The 19971-nt window shown below is 43.9% G+C and overlaps 1 protein-coding gene across 6 annotated transcripts in view; it reads left to right on the forward strand.

Annotated features, from left to right (window-relative positions):
• The window catches only part of LOC135904793 (uncharacterized), a 173258-nt gene that overhangs the window by 120367 nt on the left and 32920 nt on the right, over positions 1-19971 (forward strand). For 2 of the 6 annotated variants that reach the window (XM_065435770.2, XM_070522311.1), the window contains exons 2-4: positions 1797-1863; positions 13306-13375; positions 17945-18040. In XM_065435770.2, coding sequence (XP_065291842.1) covers positions 1797-1863; positions 13306-13375; positions 17945-18040 — 233 coding nt within the window. Of the gene's footprint in view, positions 1-1688; positions 1864-9926; positions 10011-13305; positions 13376-17944; positions 18041-19971 lie in introns of those variants that run through there. The other 4 variants (XR_011507427.1, XM_070522308.1, XM_070522310.1 and 1 more) reach the window with 4 other exon arrangements.

The following is a 19971-nucleotide window of genomic DNA, read 5'->3' on the forward strand; positions in this document are numbered from 1 at the left end:
CGATATATACATAATTTTATATAAATTCCAAATACAGAGTTTGTGATGTTTTTTTGCAAGAGATGGAGCTCCAACAGAAACAGCACGCTAAGAAAGAAGAAAGACAGGACAGAAAATCTTGATATGCTGTCTCTGTTGGAGCTTCATCTTTTCAAAGCTATGAACTAAATAGCCCCACAACGTGTTCTACGTAATGTTTTTCTGTAAAGTTACTTCATGTGGAACTAGTTAGTCCACACTTGAATATTCATTGCGTAAAAAATGAAACGCCGCAAAAAAGAAAAAGGTGGTGGACACAAAACAAGTCTACTCTCCACCGTTTATTCCACAACATCGTCAATAAATGTGCATATCCGTGATATCCACATTAGCCGATGTCTTAATGATAAAACTGAAAAGCACATGTTTGACCACCTAATATACGCTTTCAGGAATCAGATTTCTTTAGTAAACAGAAAGCTCACTGATGCCGTCCTCTCTCTCTTCATTATTTGAAATCCTGCCAGTAACTAGCGGGCTTGCTCCTTTGCAGTTTTGTCAAGAATGTCTACTTTACGAAACGATACGTCACAACCACAATAGTTCACGCTCTAAAGTTAACCACCTATGCAATAAATAAGAGGAGAGGTGTTCGATGTAATTATATTTGTGAGAGATATTTAGAATCATAAAAGCCGCAGGTAGTAACCTTGTACCGAGACTTGGCGGATCCATATCAGGTTATCTATCATGCATCATCTCTCCGTAACATCACCTCTCCGTGCGGGACAGTCCAGATTTGAAACATTAGGTTTAGCTTTTCTGAAGAATTTGTTTACTGGTGTTAAAAACTATGGCAGAAAATAGGATTTTATGATTACACTCGTCTGTTTCTAAGACTCTAAAGAAGAGTCATTGCCACTCTTTCCCTTGCGTCAACGCTGAAAAAATTATATCATGAATCAATCAATCAATCAATCATGAATGTTTCAAAAGTGCGAGCGGCAGGCTTTCCGTCCCCACTGATATCAGCTGTTGTTGGAACCTTCTTGCAGAAGTTCGAACAAGGGCGCAGCAACGATGGTGACGCCGATCCAGCAGGATGAAGCATAGGCTGGAAGTTCTGCCTCTTTCACTCAAAGGCTCAAATACTCTTAAGACGCCGGCAAGTGTGCATGACGTTGACGTTCTACTTTCTGCCCCAAAACAATTCGCCCGTTGTCGCCCGCTGCAGGCGATAAGAAAGTGAGGCTACCAAAAAAGCATCTTTTCCCATTGTGAAAACCACTTGTGCATTGGTATACGGCATATTATTGTATTGCCGCAAGTGCTATATCGGTCAAACCGCAAGCTGTGCAAACAACCTATTCTGAAAGCACGCCTTGAACAATATAAAGAATGACCGCATGCATCTGGCAGAACACGTGTGCACCTTGCGATTGTGGAGCTATATTTGAGGAAGTCCAACCTTTTGCCAGAAGCTGCAACCAGCAAACCCGCTTTTTACTCGAAGGATTCCTCATAGAAAAGAGTGCGTTGGCTGTGTCAGTGAGCGTTCTGTTTTTTTTCTTAGCAAGAGAAGTCGCATTCATCGAGGCGCGTATAAATAGTGAACTGTTAATTTTTATTTTGTTTTATCATTGTATCTGTGCAAGCGCATATAATGCATATGTATTTCATGATGACGTTGTGGAATAAACAGTTGAGAGTCGCGCTAGTACCCTGTCTCTACCGCTTTTTTTCTCTCCTGCTCGTGCTGTTCCTGCTTGTGCTAGGTTGGTTTCTGGTGGCCAAATGTGATGTCATTGTTCCTGCAGGCACAAAAGGGAAAGTACAAGCCGTAGAAAACTACTGATAATGTCCTCAACTGCACTGCCAAAACCGGTGAGAATACAATATTATTTGAATTACTGGTGGAATTACGGTACTCAATAATCGTTGAAAGTATGTTGAGGCAGGTGTCATGCTCATCGTTTTTAAACTTTTTTGAGCGAATCTTTTAAACAGTACTGAAACTATGTTGACGGGCGAATACGTTATCAATTCTTTGTTGTATTCTTTCGTATGATTATTGTGTCTGCGTTTCCATTAAATGTTTTGTACACCTGGACATCTCGAGGCCTTGCCGTGAAAATGCTTGCAAGCTCTTTGACTACAACCTGTAAACCCTCGGTTGCTGTAATTTCACATAAAACCTGCCCTTTCCACTAGATATATCTTGCCAGATACACCTTGCGTAGCCCCGAGTATTTCATTCATATTATTTCATAACTATTCAATTTTTTAACAACTTTGTTTAATCATGTACGTGGATGTTGTCCATACGGTAGAGTCCACTATAGTATTCGGCTATATTTGTTCTATAATGCAGGTAGATAAAGACATTGCTCGTTTTGTTTTTGAGAGCATGCATCTTCTCGCAATGTCAAATCCAAAAATCCTTATTGATTTCATGCCTTCCGAAATCTTTTGTCCTACCCCAATGTTCTTGTTGGTATAATTCCTTATTCCGTCTATTTTTCCTGTGCTGAACAGTTTCTACAGTTCGTCCAATTTGACGTTATCTGTGAAATTAGAGGCTGCCATATTCTGCAGTTTTTTTGTGAGATTCAGTTGGCTTCAATCACGTTGCATTTTTTTTCTCTGGTTTCATGTCACGTTTACTTCAAATGTGGCCTCCTATTGGCATTCCTGCAGCATAGCCACCGTGCTAGCTGCGGACAAAGCTAGCACGGTGGCTATGCTGCACACCGAGTGCGCGCCGCGCCCGTCATGGAAAAGAGAAAAATAAATTGTGACAATAAACGTAAACGAAAACATCCCTTTCATGTAAGCATGCAAGTGGGTGTCCTACCTACTTTAAGTCAGTTTCACCTGAGTGACGCGTCAGAAGGCTACTATGGTATCCGCCGGCAGTCCGGCCCCCACACCGCCGGCCACCGCCGGCCCCCGCACAGTGGGCCGGCGGTGACGCCGTCCGTCCCCTTGGCGAATGCAGCTAGGGCTGCTCCGCTGGCCCAGCTGAAGGGACAATTGACCTCCGGGCCGGTGCCATCTAAGGCTTCATCTACCGAAACGAACCCTTCACATCAAGTGAAGCGCTTGCAAGAGAGCGTGTTCTGAAAAAAGGCAAACACCCCACTTTAATAACAAGTTACCACCCAATCGCCCTCGCAAGTTGTATTTGAAAACTATTTGAAAAATGATAAACCGTTTAATTTTACACTTTCTTGAGTCAAAAGAAGTTATTGATCCATATCAGTGTAACTTTAGGGAAGGACGATTCACAACCGACCATCTCGTGCCCATCGAAGGAAACATTCGCGATGCCTTCGTACATAAACAATGCTTACCTGTATTGCTTGATATGGAAAAGGCGTATGGCGTTACACAATGCGGCGCGACCTGTCGATGCTGGGAATCCGCGGCAATATGTTAAACTTTATAGAAAACTACCCACACAAACGCACATTCCGTTTGCGACTGGCCCGGGAGAAAGCAAGAGCCGCAGGAGCCCTGGACTAAGGATGCCTCCCGCACAAGCAGAAAGACACCTGCTTGCCCTTTCTGTTTTTTAATAGGCGTTTTTCCTCCTCATCCTTCTCCTACCTACACAATCGTACATCCCATGTAAACATAGGTCATGCGCTGTCACCTACATTAATACAGGACCCAGAGGTACCCCAGGAAGGCGTACTCTGTTGCACCCTCTTTGTCATTAAGATGAACGCGATTCATACGTCATTACCACCAGCTACTTTTCATTCCGTCTACGTAGACGATATACAAATAGGTTTCAAATCCTGCAACCTAACAGTCTGTGAGAGACAAGTACAACAGTGCTTTAACAAAGTTTCTAAGTGGCCACACGAAAATTGGTTCAATGTGAACCCCAACACAAGTTCTTGTAATCTTTTAACCAGAAAGAAAGGGTTTGTTGCAGATCCCACTGTTGAAATCTATGGGCAACATATACCTGGGAACAAAAAGCACAAATTTATAGGTGGTACACTTGATTCCATGCTTACTTTCATTCCACGCATAAAATGTCTTAAATGAATGTCTTAAAACAATGCACGTACTTAAAATGCTACCCCACGCAACATGGGGTAGCGTATGAAAGTGTTCATTCAATCTTTAAAGACGTCCTAAATTTATGACGATTGGACTATGGTGCCATGGTATGGCACTCTGCTGCCCGAGCGCACTAAAGATGCTAGATCCTGTCCGTCCGTCCGTCCGTCCGTCCGTCCGTCCGTCTGTCTGTCTGTCTGTCTGTCTGTCTGTCTGTCTGTCTGTCTGTCTGTCTGTCTGTCTGTCTGTCCGTCCGTCCGTCCGTCCGTCCGTCCGTCCGTCCGTCCGTCCGTCTGTCTGTCTGTCTGTCTGTCTGTCTGTCTGTCTGTCTGTCTGTCTGTCTGTCTGTCTGTCTGTCTGTCTGTCTACGGCGAACTCATTAACACTAACATGACGTTCATTGGCCAAACCTGGCCTTTAAACTGTTATACATAACACATTGATTTCAAACTTATCAGCAGTGGAGAAACCTAAAAGATCACAGCGTGACGGAGCATACGTAGAAATAGCACTGAGCGTACTGTAAGTGGCGCAGTGCGTGTCATTGGGCACGCCCACAACTTGCGCGGCTTCGATGACTTCGACGCTGGCAAGGCATTACCGTCGCAGCAGCATCACAGTGCATGGGGTTGGGTTGCTAAGATAGCGCTGGATACCCCAGTGATTTCTACGGTGGCAAAATATAGCACCAGACCTTTTAAGGTGCAAAACCGGTCGGATGGAAAAATACTGCAGTGGTGTCAAAGAGACTGCTGTAATAGACGGACACAACTGTTCACTAGGTCAGGGGGACTCAGATGTCGTCTTTGACGAGTGGCTTGTTCGAAGTCAAAGGGCTGTCGGCCTGCGTCAAGTCTGGCAGCGGCGAGAGTTCTATTCCGGCGCGTGCGCAATAAATGACGACGTTGTGGCAGGAACGAATATACCAGCCTATGGTGACGTCATGAGAGCATGAGGAAATGATGATAATTCGGTGGCGAATAGAAAAAGGAATAGTCACTGTTAGAAGAAGACGGTAAAGCTTAGCGTCCGCATCAGATACGGCGGCGTATATGTCCGTGAGAGCAGATGAGAGAACACCGTCAACAGAAACTTCGATTAGGTTCGAGGGACTGAGTTGAGGACTTCCACATTTCGATGGTGTCGCAGTCATTGCCTCTTGCACTGCGGCAATTAGTGTTCCTTGTCCCGAGTGTTGGGATGAGCTCACATCGGCGACAAAGAACGACGGCGAGGAGACGGCGAACGACGGGTACTTGGTGTCGAGTGGAAAGTCGGTGACGTAACCGAAGAGTGGTCGTTATATGGGTGGTTTGGGTGGCTGGTCACAGATGGTGCAGCGCAAGGTGGCTGCACAAGATCACATCAACGTGCGAAGTGACCGGCCTAGCCGCACGCAAAGCATATGGGATGGTTGTCAAGGGTGCGCCACGAGTTTGCTGGGCATTTCTAATCCTTGTCACAGAACGCGTAGTACGGGCGGCTGCCGATATGACTGCATGGCACGCTGCAGTTGGGGCCTAGCCACGGCGTCGGCATCCCGGAGCGGCGCATACTAGGAGAGAGTGGTTGGGTGCACGTGAGGACTTCAGCGTGGCTGAGTGGCGCAGCCACAAGGACCTGTTGGAGCGGCGCAATGACTTGAGCGTACCTTAGTGGAGCAGCCGCAGGAAATGGCACTGATCTGATGTCGTCGGTCTGGTAAGACCTCGGCTATTTGCTGCTCAATTGCGCGATGGAGCGGAGGCCTAAAATTAGGTGCAGGCTCTTGTTACGCGGCGGCTGAACGAGGGCCATCAAGGAGAGTTGCAGTGCAACTTCCGCCTGGATGAACGCTTTCATTTCTGCATGCAGCGATTACTAGCCGGAGATGGTAGCCGAAACAACAAGTCGTTCATCGCGCAATGAACGGCGACGTTTCAACGACAGCTAACTGCGTAACTCCTCGTAGCTTTGGCATAGAGTGACGATGTCAGTCCCGGACTTAGGATTCTTTGTCTGAACCATAACGTTGTCTCTATTACTCAAGTGCGAAAGATCATCAATGTAGCTGGTAAATGAGTCACCCGTTCCGTACGTTTTTGCAAACGTGATTCCGCACGCAGCTTGCGCACAGCCGGGCGACCAAACACAGTCACTAAAGAGGTCTTGAACGCGGACCACGTAGGAAAATCGGACTCATGATTGTACCAGAGACTGTCCACATCCGCTAGATAGAAAAGCACGTTGCTCAGTTTCGCAGGTTCGTGCCATTTGTTGTCGGCGCTTGCCTACTCATATGTCATCAGGATATCCTCCACGTCGGTGTCATCCGCGCCACTGAAAATGGCAAGGACCCTGTGGCGAAAGGCACCAAAGCACCCAGCACCTCTACCACTTGAAAGGTGTTTATTAGTCACCAGCGTTTGGGACCGACCATTAGAGCAGGGCACGGACTCCCAGCATGAGCGGCATTCACGAGCAAAAGCGCCGAAGAGGATGACCCAATAGAAAACACTGGTGGGGAAGACGCACTATATCATTGCAATCCTTCCCTACATTAGCGTTATCATCTTAACGGCTCCCATTTCATAATTCTCTAGGACGCCAACACAGTTTCTTCCCAATTGTTTTGTATTACAACTCTTAGTACTCATTCTAAATGATTCCGAAGGTCTTTGTGTAGAACACATTCGATTAGTCAGCACTATTCATTACTACAGAGTGCCCTGCAGGATGCGCAAATAACATGCTCCAAGTTTATGTCAGGTGAACCTTGCTATTGAAATAAAGCTAATTTTATGATATTTCACCACCAAGAGAAAGTCTTATATTTGTGTTTGCGTTCATTTGCTATTTGTAAATAACATTTAGCTCCTAATGGTAAACTTAACGTTACCCGCTTTGGAGGTACAGTGGCTCTGGCGTTTTGATGCTAAATCCGCGGTCGCGGGATCGAATACATGCCCCGGCGGCTACATTTCGATGGGGATGAAATACAAAAATGCCCATGTATCGTGGATTTTGTTCCCGTCAAATAACCCCGGGTAGTAAGAATGGTTTCTTAGTCCCCCAATACGACCTGCCTAATAATCACGTTGTGGTTTTGGCACCTAAAACACGCCAATGTTTATGAACTATACGCCGAATGTGTTAAATAAAAGAAGCATTTATTCACAAGAGTGAGCCGATGAGACGAGGTATATATATATATATATATATATATATATATATATATATATATATATATATATATATATATATATATATATATATATATATATATACAATACTTCCGGTATTTCAAAACCGAAAATATTCCTGCCATAAGGCATGCCATCGTTGGGCGCTACTGATTAACAAGATCAGCAGCATATTAGAGTCCTTCAACTCGTGAAGCCGAAGGTCTGCTGTACACGTAGCAATGGATTAATTTATTCCATCGGAGCAGTCAAACTTCTTGTAAGACATAGCGGGCTGCAGTGTGATGTAAAGGTATTGTGCCGTACGTCGATCTCCACAAAGGCACATACGAGCACCTAATGCACCATCTAGATGTTATTTCTTTCGTTCTTCTCCACAAAGGCACATACGAGCACCTAATGCACCATCTAGATGTTATTTCTTTCGTTCCTCTCCACAAAGGCACATACGAGCACCTAATGCACCATCTAGATGTTATTTCTTTCGTTCCTCTCCACAAAGGCACATACGAGCACCTAATGCACCATCTAGATGTTATTTCTTTCGTTCCTCTCCACAAAGGCACATACGAGCACCTAATGCACCATCTAGATGTTATTTCTTTCGTTCCTCTCCACAAAGGCACATACGAGCACCTAATGCACCATCTAGATGTTATTTCTTTCGTTCCTTCTTTCGTTCTTTCCTTCCTTCGTTCTATGTTTTTGCATTCATATTCGACCATTGCATCTTTTTTTTGCTTCCGGATGTATGAGCTATTCCTTATTACGCTCGTTTTTCCAGGTATGAGTCATTGCTGCTGATGGCATTTTTTGCACCACTCGTCTACTATTTTGGTATCACTGGATAAGACACCGCTTTTTCTGATGTGAGCCATTGCAACGCTTCTCTTAAGGCTTTCGCCTTAATACTTTACCATCCCGCACCCTTCAGTTTAATAGAGCAAGCTGACTTGATGTTTTCAAATTTGATTTGGTGGTCCCAAAAATCTGGGCATGATGGAAGCAGCGCAGGGTGAATTGTTTTATTGCGGTAGCTGCCCCTCGCCAACCTACTTACAATGCGAGCGGGCGTGGTGCGCCCATTTGTTGTCTGCTGCAACCCTTTGCGGCGAGGCACGAAAGGCGAGCCCCACTGCCCAAACACAGGATACGTAAGAACGAAAAGCATTACATACGTGGCTAGCATATTCACAAAGTAAATTTTGCTTAAACTGTGGCTTTGTTGGATTTTCCAGCGTGCAGCCAAAGTGCCCGTTTTCAAAAGTGGGGGTGGGAAATGACACACTTTGGCCCCCACTTATGACAGCGAACGCAGTGGGGTGGGGGGGGGGAGGCACATGCCCCCATGCCCCCTGTCTTTAGTAAATACGATTATTCTGTTCAATGAAAACTGACTTTAAACGAATTTCTTACATTTCAATAATCACAAAGAGCATGTAGCTGGAAAATAGATTAAGAATGTTCGATTTTATAGTGAGTTTTTTAGAGTTTACAGAATTAGGACTCTATGAGACAACTCACGCAGGCACATCAGATATGAGAACATAAACTATTTCCCGTCTAGTAGGAGTAAAAAGCACTTGTGAAGCCACTTGCAAATTATGCCTGCCGCAACCGACTGCTAACCCGCTGCATACAATATACCCACACCGAGCAAAAATAACTAATAACCGTGTTCGTATCGTTCGTTTGTCTAAAATAATTTTTATATTTTATTCAAGCTTGCAGAACATTTCCCATAAGAAGCGTTTCAAAATGTATTCGGCACATTTTAGGTGTCATTACTTTCACCAATTCTTTTGCTGCTGATGTAGTATCTTTGGCGAGCACATTTCTGTGCGCAGAGCCTAAAATGGATAGCCTTTACGTTCATGTTCTCCCGATGCCGCTAACAAAAGTGTCTGCAAAAGGAACCTGAAAATGCACGCGAAATTGCCGTGCTACTCGCCACTCGAGGCACTGTGCATGTATTCGAGGGATTCTTTCACGCTTTGAATAACGCTCTTATGTAGCACGTATTGAGCAACAGAAAGCTCTATCAGGAGTATTTCATGTTGCTCTACAATTTTATCATTGACGATTTTCAGCTAACTATAATAGTTGATAACTTAATCAAACAACGAGGACTAATCACGTAATTAGGTAGCATGAAAAACATGATCAGAATATCTCCAAGTGGCGCCAAACAACAATTGGTTCTGTTCAGCGACGTGGCATTCTCAGAATTTTAATTTAAACTCAGTGATAAAGTTAGCTGGGACCCTTTCTATATAAAGTCCAATGACAATACACTGCTGCAGACCACCATCTGCAGCAGATCACACACACGCCCACGCACACACACACACACTTATCTTTTTTTACTTCGGCACTCCTAATGCTAAGGGAATAAAAAGAAAGCCCGACTTCGTTGATTTATTGCAGCAACATAGCGTCGCCTGCATCCGAGCAGAAGTCATTTTGTGTGAACAGTTAGGCACATCTATGTTCATTATGCCTCAACATTTCCGCCATACCCATTTCATTGTTCTGTGTTGACGTCAGAAATGACAATGGCGCTACTCTATGCAACGTCATACTTTATGCTCAAATATAATTGAAGTATTGTCTCCGAAATAGTTCGAAGCTAAGTGACGCAAGTTAGCTGATCATCATAAATGAGTCCGCAGCTGTATAACTGCAGAGTAGGACGTCTTCTTTCTGGGCAGGAAATGGCAGTTACATGCCGTGGAAGCCTTGCCTACTATGTCTTCAATCGCTCTACCCAGAACCGTAAGTGTAAAGTACTGCTTAATTTAGTGCCACATTGTAATAATATATTAACGGAGCATTCAGTTGGTATCACAGAGAGCACCCGCTAGTGTTGCTCTGATTGTATTTGACATTAGCTTAACCAATTTTGAAGTAATACAAAGAGCCTGCTAACGACTGTATGATTGCTCAGCTCTTTCACACATTCTATTTTCTGGAATGATATCGTGTTCGCATACTTCAAGACCTCTAGTAATAATAATTTATGAGGTAGTACTTTAAGTGCTTGCAAACTTTGAGATTACAATCTTCGCACGATATTTCATTAAAGAGACTGGTATGTTGCATTACACCCAGCCTTTTCAATTACCTATATATAGAGTGTTTCAGCGAGCTCATTAAAAATATTTTTTGAACTTGTCTGTCGCAAATAGCACAATTATAGCCTATGGGATGGTCTAGAAGAAGAGGCGAACATTACTTTAACAAGAAATTGAGATGCATAATTGGCTACTTACCAAAAATTCAGTAATTGAGTTTTTTGCCTATTTATCTTAAGACACATATTGCAATTTACAAATTCTGGCGGGTGATACTGTAACGAATATACACTTGAAAACGATGTGTGGATGACGCCATATAAGAGACATCCGCCGTGAAAGTTGCGGCCAAAATGCACTGTCGTTGCACTTACTCTCTTAACAAAACGTCGTTTTATGCATTGAAGCACAAACGTAAATGGGATGCCAGCGCATTTCTCCCTAAAGTACGGGAATCAATATCTAGAAACGGGTGTAATCTCGAGAATTCGTTCCATGAACACCCGCCTTGCAAACTCCCAGGGTGGAAGTTGTAGATTGCAATTAGCGCCATAAAGTAATTAGTTAAAACATAATTAGTGAATTTTCATTCATTTGTTGAACATACATCTGAATGGTTTTTGCAATAATGTCCGCCTCGTGGAGTACACCACCACCTCATGAAGTGCAATCAATTGCAGTTCAGTCAATCAATCAAGATTGCAATTGTACAATCTGCCACAAGTAATTAAAAGTAATTGAAAGTGTTCCCTGAAACATCCGGTTTTGCACGGCCCTCACGAATTGCTCTCCTCTCTCTTTGGTGATGCTAATTCTGACTTGAATTATGGTTATTCGTGTTAGTGGATTCTCCCAGCACAGTATGGTGCAGTGTAGGCTTCTACCGCCTTTGTTGTGCTATCTAATTCGTAGATGAAGCTGGCCATTTTGTCTTTGAGCCCATTCACCTCGTCTTGAAATGCCAAGACTGGTTGCTCATTTCACGCTTCCGCATTTATTCCTCCCGTAATGTATACAATAGTATGATTCTGTATTTCGGCTTTTTTCTCTGTGCTGATCAGTTCCCACAGGCTAGGCAATTTGATCTCATCTATGGAATTCTAGGCAGCAGGACTTCGTTATCTGTATGTCATGTCGTTCGTAACATGCTCCATCTTGCCTGACTTTTCTGTCTGTTCACGTTAGCGATCAGTTTAGGATCACGCGTTTCTGTAGAGCCGTACTTCTGATATAAAATGTGAAAGAATGCGACAGAGAAAACGCAGAACGATTCGGAGAGAGTTTGCTTGGTCCCAAAACAAACTAGGATGGAACTCCATTGCATACCCCGTACACCATCGAGCTACATGTGAGCAGCGTCCCAAGACTTTTTCAGGCGCGTTCAACATCGTTGTGTTCGCTGAACCCGATTCCGCATTATTTAATATGTGTTTGACAGCTCTGAGCAATCATTTACCTTTTTACCTAATTGCCTTATTTGTTCGGCGACATCTTAGGTTGTGGCAAGCAAAGAGAGAAAGAAACAATGGGTGCCGCGTTGTCCCAGTAAACAAATAATGCTTCTTGACGCCAGCTGATATCGAAGACCGTGCTACGCCGCAAAACATCCATCATAGTTTCAGTAAACGCGGCAACTGGAGAGGAAATGTAAGAAAACACGAAATTCAAGAAGGGCGGAAAATGCTTCCGGCTCAGCTAGACATGGCTGATGCTCGATTTAAAGGGAATCTTACTAGCATTTTTTTACCAGAGTATCACAACTGCACTATAGCAAATTATACGTGTCTAATGCTCACTTTCGAATATATAATAAGCGAAATATTGGGGACAACGTAATTAAATTCCACAAAAACAATATGCAGTTGCATTGCACTTTCTGAAACAAGCATAAAACGAAGGTTTTATGAAGGAATCCTATAAGTTTAACCAATTCAGTTCTGCGTCTGTGGCGGAAAGGAAACTGGCGCATACGCATCTGCTCCTGCTCACCTGTGCTGCGCCATGCGACACATGGGGCGGTCATCTGAAATAGCAAGCTGGCATGCGCAAGATAGAAGTATCGGTTGGCGGTCACTTCTATAACGGTTAGAGCGTCAGGCTGCAGTGCTAGGGGACAGAGGATCGGTCCTCCAGTCGGGCACATGTATCAATTTTTTGTATAATGTATGTACTTATCGGTAAAAAAGCAGCAGCACCAGCCCGCAAACAGCCTTCACCGTTGGGAAATTTCTAGACAGTTCGCAGAGTAAGATCTGCTTTAGACCTGTTCATCTTCTCCAACGTGTCTTGCAGTGCCGCGATAACGTGCCCCCTCGGCAAATTAGCAATGAGTCACCAATGTGATGCAGACGACCGTCGCCAATATGGACTCGGTAATCGGTCTAACATTTATTACAGCATCTCTGGGGTCCGCACAGTTTACTATTGCTTTATTTCCGCGACCGGCCTATGCTACTCGAAAAAAAAAACGAAAAAAAAAACACGAGAAAAAAGAACGACCGAGCAGAGAGTAACCGATCTCCTGGAAAGAAGGCTTGGAAAGCTTTCAGAAAATGAAGAAATAACAGTCTTGAAAGCGTATATCAGCTGCACTGATGATACTCAGGTGCCATTTGTTGTTTCGCCATTTCTTTGGAGAACACATTCGGTTACCAACGCACCTGCAGGCGAGGCACAGGTGTGGCCATCTATAAACCAATTCGTTATGTAAATGCTGCCCTCAGTGTGCGCTTTTCGGCATAAAAGCAGCCGCAGTAGCCACGGTCAGTGATGTTCGGAAGGGTTCGCCTAGAACGCAACTCATGATTCTTCAAGAGAACTTAGTAAGCTGTATTGGTTCGCTTTAACGTTACCAGGTCTTTTGCACTGATGGTCTGCGTGCATGCACACATTTATAGTACCCTACGCTGCCCTGTAGGCCTCTCAATAAACTCGGTTTTGTGATTCAACCCCACTGGTCGAAGCTCAACTTAGCGACTATACCCTTTTCTTTACAGCGACGCAGGGCTCAATACTACGGGGCATTGGAATTTCTGGTGATGGTAATCCTCTCTACCACAATCTTAGGTAAGTATACGTTTTGCCTTCTACGTTTGTGCAGATATCTCGTGGTCAATATAGATAGATAGATAGATAGATAGATAGATAGATAGATAGATAGATAGATAGATAGATAGATAGATAGATAGATAGATAGATAGATAGATAGATAGATAGATAGATAGATAGATAGATAGATAGATAGATAGATACAGACAGACAGACAGACAGACAGACAGACAGACAGACAGACAGACAGACAGACGGATGGACGGACGGACAGACGGACAGACGGATAGATAGATAGATAGATAGATAGATAGATAGATAGATAGATAGATAGATAGATAGATAGATAGATAGATAGATAGATAGATAGATAGATAGATAGATAGATAGATAGATAGATAGATAGGTAGGTAGGTAGGTAGATAGGTAGGTAGATAGATAGATAGATAGATAGATAGATAGATAGATAGATAGATAGATAGATAGATAGATAGATAGATAGATAGATAGATAGATAGATAGATAGATAGATAGATAGATAGATAGATAGATAGATAGATAGATAGATAGATAGATAGATAGATAGATAGATAGATAGATAGATAGATAGATAGATAGATAGATAGATAGATAGATAGATAGATAGATAGATAGATAGATAGATAGATAGATAGATAGATAGATAGATAGATAGATAGATAGATAGATAGATAGATAGATAGATAGATAGATTTTATTGACAGGAAAGACAGAGAGGTCGACCTGACCTAGTGGGCTCTAGTCTGCTACTCTGCACTGGAGAAGAGGGAATACGAGTGAAAGTACTGGGATGGGTGATGATCATAAGAGAAGTGATGAGTGCTTATGCATATTAGGCAGTGGAGAAGCTAGAGCCGCTCGTCTAGCTTGGTGTCCTGCAGAAACTTGCAGTGTCAGGCCATGGGCTGATAGCGTTCTCCGACTGTGGTTGACTGACAATGCTGGCTAGCAAACTTTCCAGCGCCCTTCGGTCCAGCGTTCATGCTGGGAAATCGCACAGTATGTGCTGCAACGTTTCAGGCGTCTGACAGTGTTCACAATCAAGGCTGTTCGACTGGCCGATGAGGTGCGCGTAGCCACAAGTGAAAGTGACGCCCAGCCGAATCCTGTGTAGCAATGACGTTTTGCTCCGCGTAACCTTCGGTGGCGAGCAGAATTTACCGCCTGGGTCGATCAATGTTGTCATTGTGGGCTCTGCATGCATTTGTAAGGGCAAGCATTTCAACGTTAAAGGGGTCCTGGACCCCCTCCCCTCCTTCCATGCTGGTGTGAACGCTGGTGTGAACGTGTCAGCCAAATTTTGCAGTCGGGTGTGGCGCGTGGAGCTCGCAAGCGGAGCGCAAAGGGACCTTTCTCGGAAACACTCACTTTTCAACAGAAGCCTCCTCTTGACTTTTCTGGACCGTTTTTTTGTGGGTGTGATATAGCAGATTTCCATACGCGGTTGCAATTGGCCACTAGCTGAAACCAATCAAGAAGGGTGTTTGGATCAGTGCGCTTCTTCCTGTTGTTACTGTGTATTTTTATTGGCGCAGTAGCGGTAGGCTGAAGTAAAGGAAAAATCTGTTTTCGAAATTTGATAATAATTACGTACTTCCGGAAGAAGCCGAGAGTCGTGCGCTCAAGATTGCCCACCGCTGCCCGCGTGGGAATTAAACTTTGGCCACCCTCTTTATTGGAGTCGATGCCGTCAGGTCACGCTTATTACGACTACTTTTGAACGCTCAACTAGCGTCGATCTAACCACGCGAAACCTAACCAAATAACACACACGCTTACCAGTGCGTGCTCAGTCCTGGCCGCTCCTGGTGCGACGCATTGGCAGGCTTCGGTTTGTATTCAGCTATTGACAGCGCTTCAAAATGCGCAAAATGTATGTGGCTACTATCTGTCAGTCAAGCTGGTTCAGGACGAAGCCGGTCCGCAACGCGTAACACGGCCAGACTGGAGCATGTGGGCCCACGCACACACTCAAGCTCTGTCGTGCACAAAGCAAACGCTGTGCATACGATCTACAGTTGCGCGTAGCTGCGGTCTGCTGCTTAGCGTAAATACCGCAGCCGCCTTGATTTGGCCCAACGAGTCCGCTGGCTTAGCGCAGCGCGGCTCGCTGTGGACAGCCGCGTTTATCGCGTCATAGGCGCCAGAATCGGAAGTTGTCCCGTCTACCTGAACATCTAAAATGAAAGTTCATCTGTGCGCCATGGCGACGTTCAGCAGGCGAGGTGTTCTGGAAGCGCACCGCTCTGCCGTAGCCTTCGAAGTGAGAGTAATTGATGAAGTAGCGAAGCACCGATACGGGGGTTTTTGATTACGAATTGCTCCGCTTCTGCGGAACGTATTGAAGTCCCTTTTGCTGCAAAGTATTTCTTAGATAGCCTATTTGAACTTCAGATGGATTTTCTAGACTTCGACAAAAGGTGGTTCAGGGCCCCTTTAGGTTCGCTGGCAATACAATATGTGCATGCATAGCATACTAATATTGCAGCCTAAACACAGCGAAGGACGGTACGAAATAATTGTGCTGTCCCCACAGTGTACACTATGGTGTGTACGAATTGTAGCCCCATTCAATGCTCTAGTTCTCTGTACTAATATTGCTCGCGAGTGTCTAGCAATGTTGGACTCTACACATGCATCGTGCAAGGCCTTTCTTACGCCTCGGATGTATACCTCTATGACATGCCTCATAATCAAAAAGTGGTTTTGGCACGTAAAATCCCATAATTTTATTTTGAAAAAACATTGTTGGAGCTTAGGTTTGTTGAGAGGCAGCTTTAGCTTGAATCCACCTGCAATAGTGGCTATTCAAGTACATGTAACACGCAGCAATAATTTGTGACATAACCCTTAGCAAGGCCGATTTGAGTGAATTTTCTTGCATTTGAGAGATAAAGCTAGATTATGATGACTAATGCTTGTTTTATTTACGGTTGAACTTGGATTTATGGCGCCAATAGTAAACAGAATTGCAAAAAATGGGTAAATGTGAAACTAAAAAAAATATTAAGTTTGCAATTTTGCAACACTGCACTAGGAACAGAGGTCGCCCTCTTACCTGCATCCGTTAGCAAACATAAAATAAAAACATTTCTACCCCTAAATTATTTAATACATGAATACATTGCGATGTCTACGAGTGTTTTTCAAATAGGCTACTCGCATAATAGTATTGTGCTTAGAACTGATGTATAATACACATATCTTGTTCGCTTTAGATGAATTAATATGTTACTTTCAGTACAAGGATATAGTAAACTTGATACTTTTGTTGTCTGAACAGTTCCAATTTCTCAGCAATATTATAGCAAAAATATCGGCATCTTCAATAAAAAGTCCGCTTTCTATAGTCAATGGATTCAAAATTTGTTTCTAAATGCACCAAACCTCCTGGACGTCTGTTCTGTGGCCGCCGAGAAAAAGTATTCCTTCGTTTCCTTGTATATTCCTAGCAATCCCCCAAGATAAAGCTTACTTTTCAGCTGATCTTGTAGAACATTTCCCAGCTAACCAATTTCTTTTCATTACAAAAGTGAAGCACATAAATATCGCGTTCGGCTCTCTGGTGATATAAAAAATGGACGCAGTTTCGCCCTAAAGACCAAACGTCCATTGTGCTAGCAAGTTAGTAAACAGCTACACGCAGTGAGGATAGTAGATTTACCAGCAGTATATAAATTTGCAAAGCAAGGCAAACTAATTAAATTAACAAGCATGGTGCCACGCGCACACAAGTAAACATGAGCAACAGCGTAAACTCGATGTCAAAACGCCGGAGTCAAGATGGAAGCTCGGCAGCATCGGCGAGCGAATTTACTTTCACACGGCATGTCACATCAACGTGAACTACACTGTGAAAACACAGCGAGTGGTGGACTGTGTCCTCGTCTAGGCTTTCGAGATACGGTGGCCCAGGTCGGTGCGCGCGGCCTCCCCTCCCAAGGAGCCTTGCCCGCGATGGAAGGCGACGTGCTTCCTCCCCATTTCCCTCCTTTGCGTGAGCCAGATTGAGCCAGGATCAACGGCTCACCCTCGCATACTTTTACTCGCACATACAGCAGAAAGCGCGCGGCGACGGGTTCATCGCTCTTGGACTTTTAAGGAACTGCACATCGATGGCACAAATCCGCCTGGAATTTCTATATAATTACTATCACAATGAAAACAAAGCTCATCTTACCAAATATTGAATGGGAGCACAAAACTCAGTGCATGTAAATGTATAGCCAGTCATCTCTTCAATAAAGGAAAAAATTGCATGAACGATGGTTGTAAATCCACCGCCAGAGAGATCTAATAAATTTAGAATTGCTCGGGGTAATGTCAGTTCTCGACACACTCATGAAGGTTTACTATTTTAAATGTTAAATTTTCACTTACGGTCGGAAACATTTTATCTTGAGGTTGTTGATCCTTTGCGAAGTGAAGGAGGGTGCGTTTCTTGGCATAATGACGTGGAGTTCGACTTGCATGCCCCATGTGCACAAACTAATTCAGTCACACGCCATTGTTAATTTATACTGCACTTTCTTGGGCTTTACATTGCAGTGGTTTCCTCATGTAGCATAGACTGCCCACACGACGACAAGCCTAGATCAGTATGCGCAGACGACAGATCCACCTACCGATGCAACTGCACATGTGGTGAGTTTTATATCTGTAGGTAGAAGATGCAATAACAATGTTGATGCTGCTAAAAGCAAAAAAAATAGTTTTTACGAATCCTTCTGCTCTGAATTCATTTACAGTGACAACCAGCATTTTTTTTGCACTATCACAGACGAACTTCCCTAACTTTGCGATAGCATTTAAGCGATGTAGTGACAGGGGCTGTCGGCACAGACGCTTCTATGTCGGAGTTTGTGACTACACAGACTTGCCGATTGAAACGCATTGTTCAACTAATAGAATGCTCTAAGGAAATTCTACTTGTATTTAGGGTCTTTTTGTATGCACATTCTGAAAGAACAAACTTTTCAAAGGTGTAAATTGCCCTCGAATGAGATTCGGGTTATTCGATAAGCAGACTATGTGGCCATTTCTTCTGCTGATAAAAAAGGGCAATTACTGCTCTTACAATTACATAAGATTTTCGTGCGGCTCCTGGTGCTTAGATTAACTTTGAAAAAATCGAAGTTTTTTCTTTGAAGTATGGGCCACAACGCCATAACACTACGCAGACATACACTGGAAAAGATATATGCGCTATTTGGGAGTACTCATCACAGAGTATCGAAATATAGATACTCATCAATCGAGAGAATTTGGAAAACTGCAAATTAAAATGCATTCATGAATATGACCGAATTCGTCAATGTTCATTCGTCCTGAAGCGTGCTACTTCATAGTTTCCAGTATCATGTATGCGCACCAATTATGCCACTGCTCACAACTTTGCATTCAGGCACTGCATCGCGCATTTGCAGTACATATTTTGAGCTCGAGTTTTGAATCATTACGGTGCGATAGTCTGTTCCGCCCCCTTGCACGTGGTGGCCAAGGATTAGCCCAACTCTTTGTCAGGCAAACTGCATCTCGCCGATTTTACAGCGAAGCTGTTAGCCACTCGTTCGTCGGCATTTTTCGTATCTCCATCCGTGGGCAAACATGTGGGCCGTTCCCGGGGATATGGCGACACCGGCCCAACCCGCGGCGGAGATGAAGCAGGATTCGGTCACACACTCAGCAAACTGAAGCGAAAAGTGCATACATCCTTTGGAATCCCACATGCAACCTACTTCTGTGGGGCTTCTTCGGGCTTTCTCAAGGAGGTTGTTATCTCATTTATGTCTGTTAGATTTAGCGCGGAGTACATTTCCACTTCGAGTGAAAAAGCAGTTTCTATTGCAATAATGGAGTCAGTTTTACCAGATCCCTTCTATCGTGCACCCTATTTAACTCGGCCTTATCAGGGTGTATTAGGTGGGTCCGTAAGATGTGTATACCTCCTGCAGTTAGAACATTTTCCGTCAAATTGCATCTGTAGACACTTCCTCTTAAAGCTTGATTAAAGTAGAGTGCTGCTGTGCACACTAGTTAAACGAACTGTCGGCTCTATGCACGTGCCAATACCATAGATTACTCTTTCATAGATTGTAGAGTTGCTTTATTTTTTCCGTAACGGGGCTGACAAATGGAGTGACACACTGTGGCATAAAGGTTATTAACAGGGATAAGGTGGCTCAGAAAGGCTGGCGAACGCTTCGATAGTACGACTAATCTTCATCAAAGGCGGCCTCGTCATCCTCGGCAGGTTAGCGACAAGGCCGTCTGTGACGAAGCTAGGACCTCCAATCGAAACATTCGCCAAAGGCACCTTATGCCTCTTTATTACCTTTATACCACAGTATATATTTTGTGGACATTCTCCAATGGGTGCTTACAAAGGATATTAACCTCACGCCGTGGTCGATTCGGTTTCTACCTTTTAAAATTACTTGGTGTGCCCCATATGACATGTTCATAGTTCTCGCTTTAGACAGCTTCCGGAGAGCTAGACTATATCACTGCTTTGCCGAAAACCAGCTGCCTACAAAATCTTTCTATCGAGAAAGTTCAGCTGATGCAACCAGTGG

The sequence above is a fragment of the Dermacentor albipictus genome, chromosome 7 (assembly GCF_038994185.2).
Source record: "Dermacentor albipictus isolate Rhodes 1998 colony chromosome 7, USDA_Dalb.pri_finalv2, whole genome shotgun sequence".
NCBI lineage: Eukaryota > Metazoa > Arthropoda > Arachnida > Ixodida > Ixodidae > Dermacentor > Dermacentor albipictus.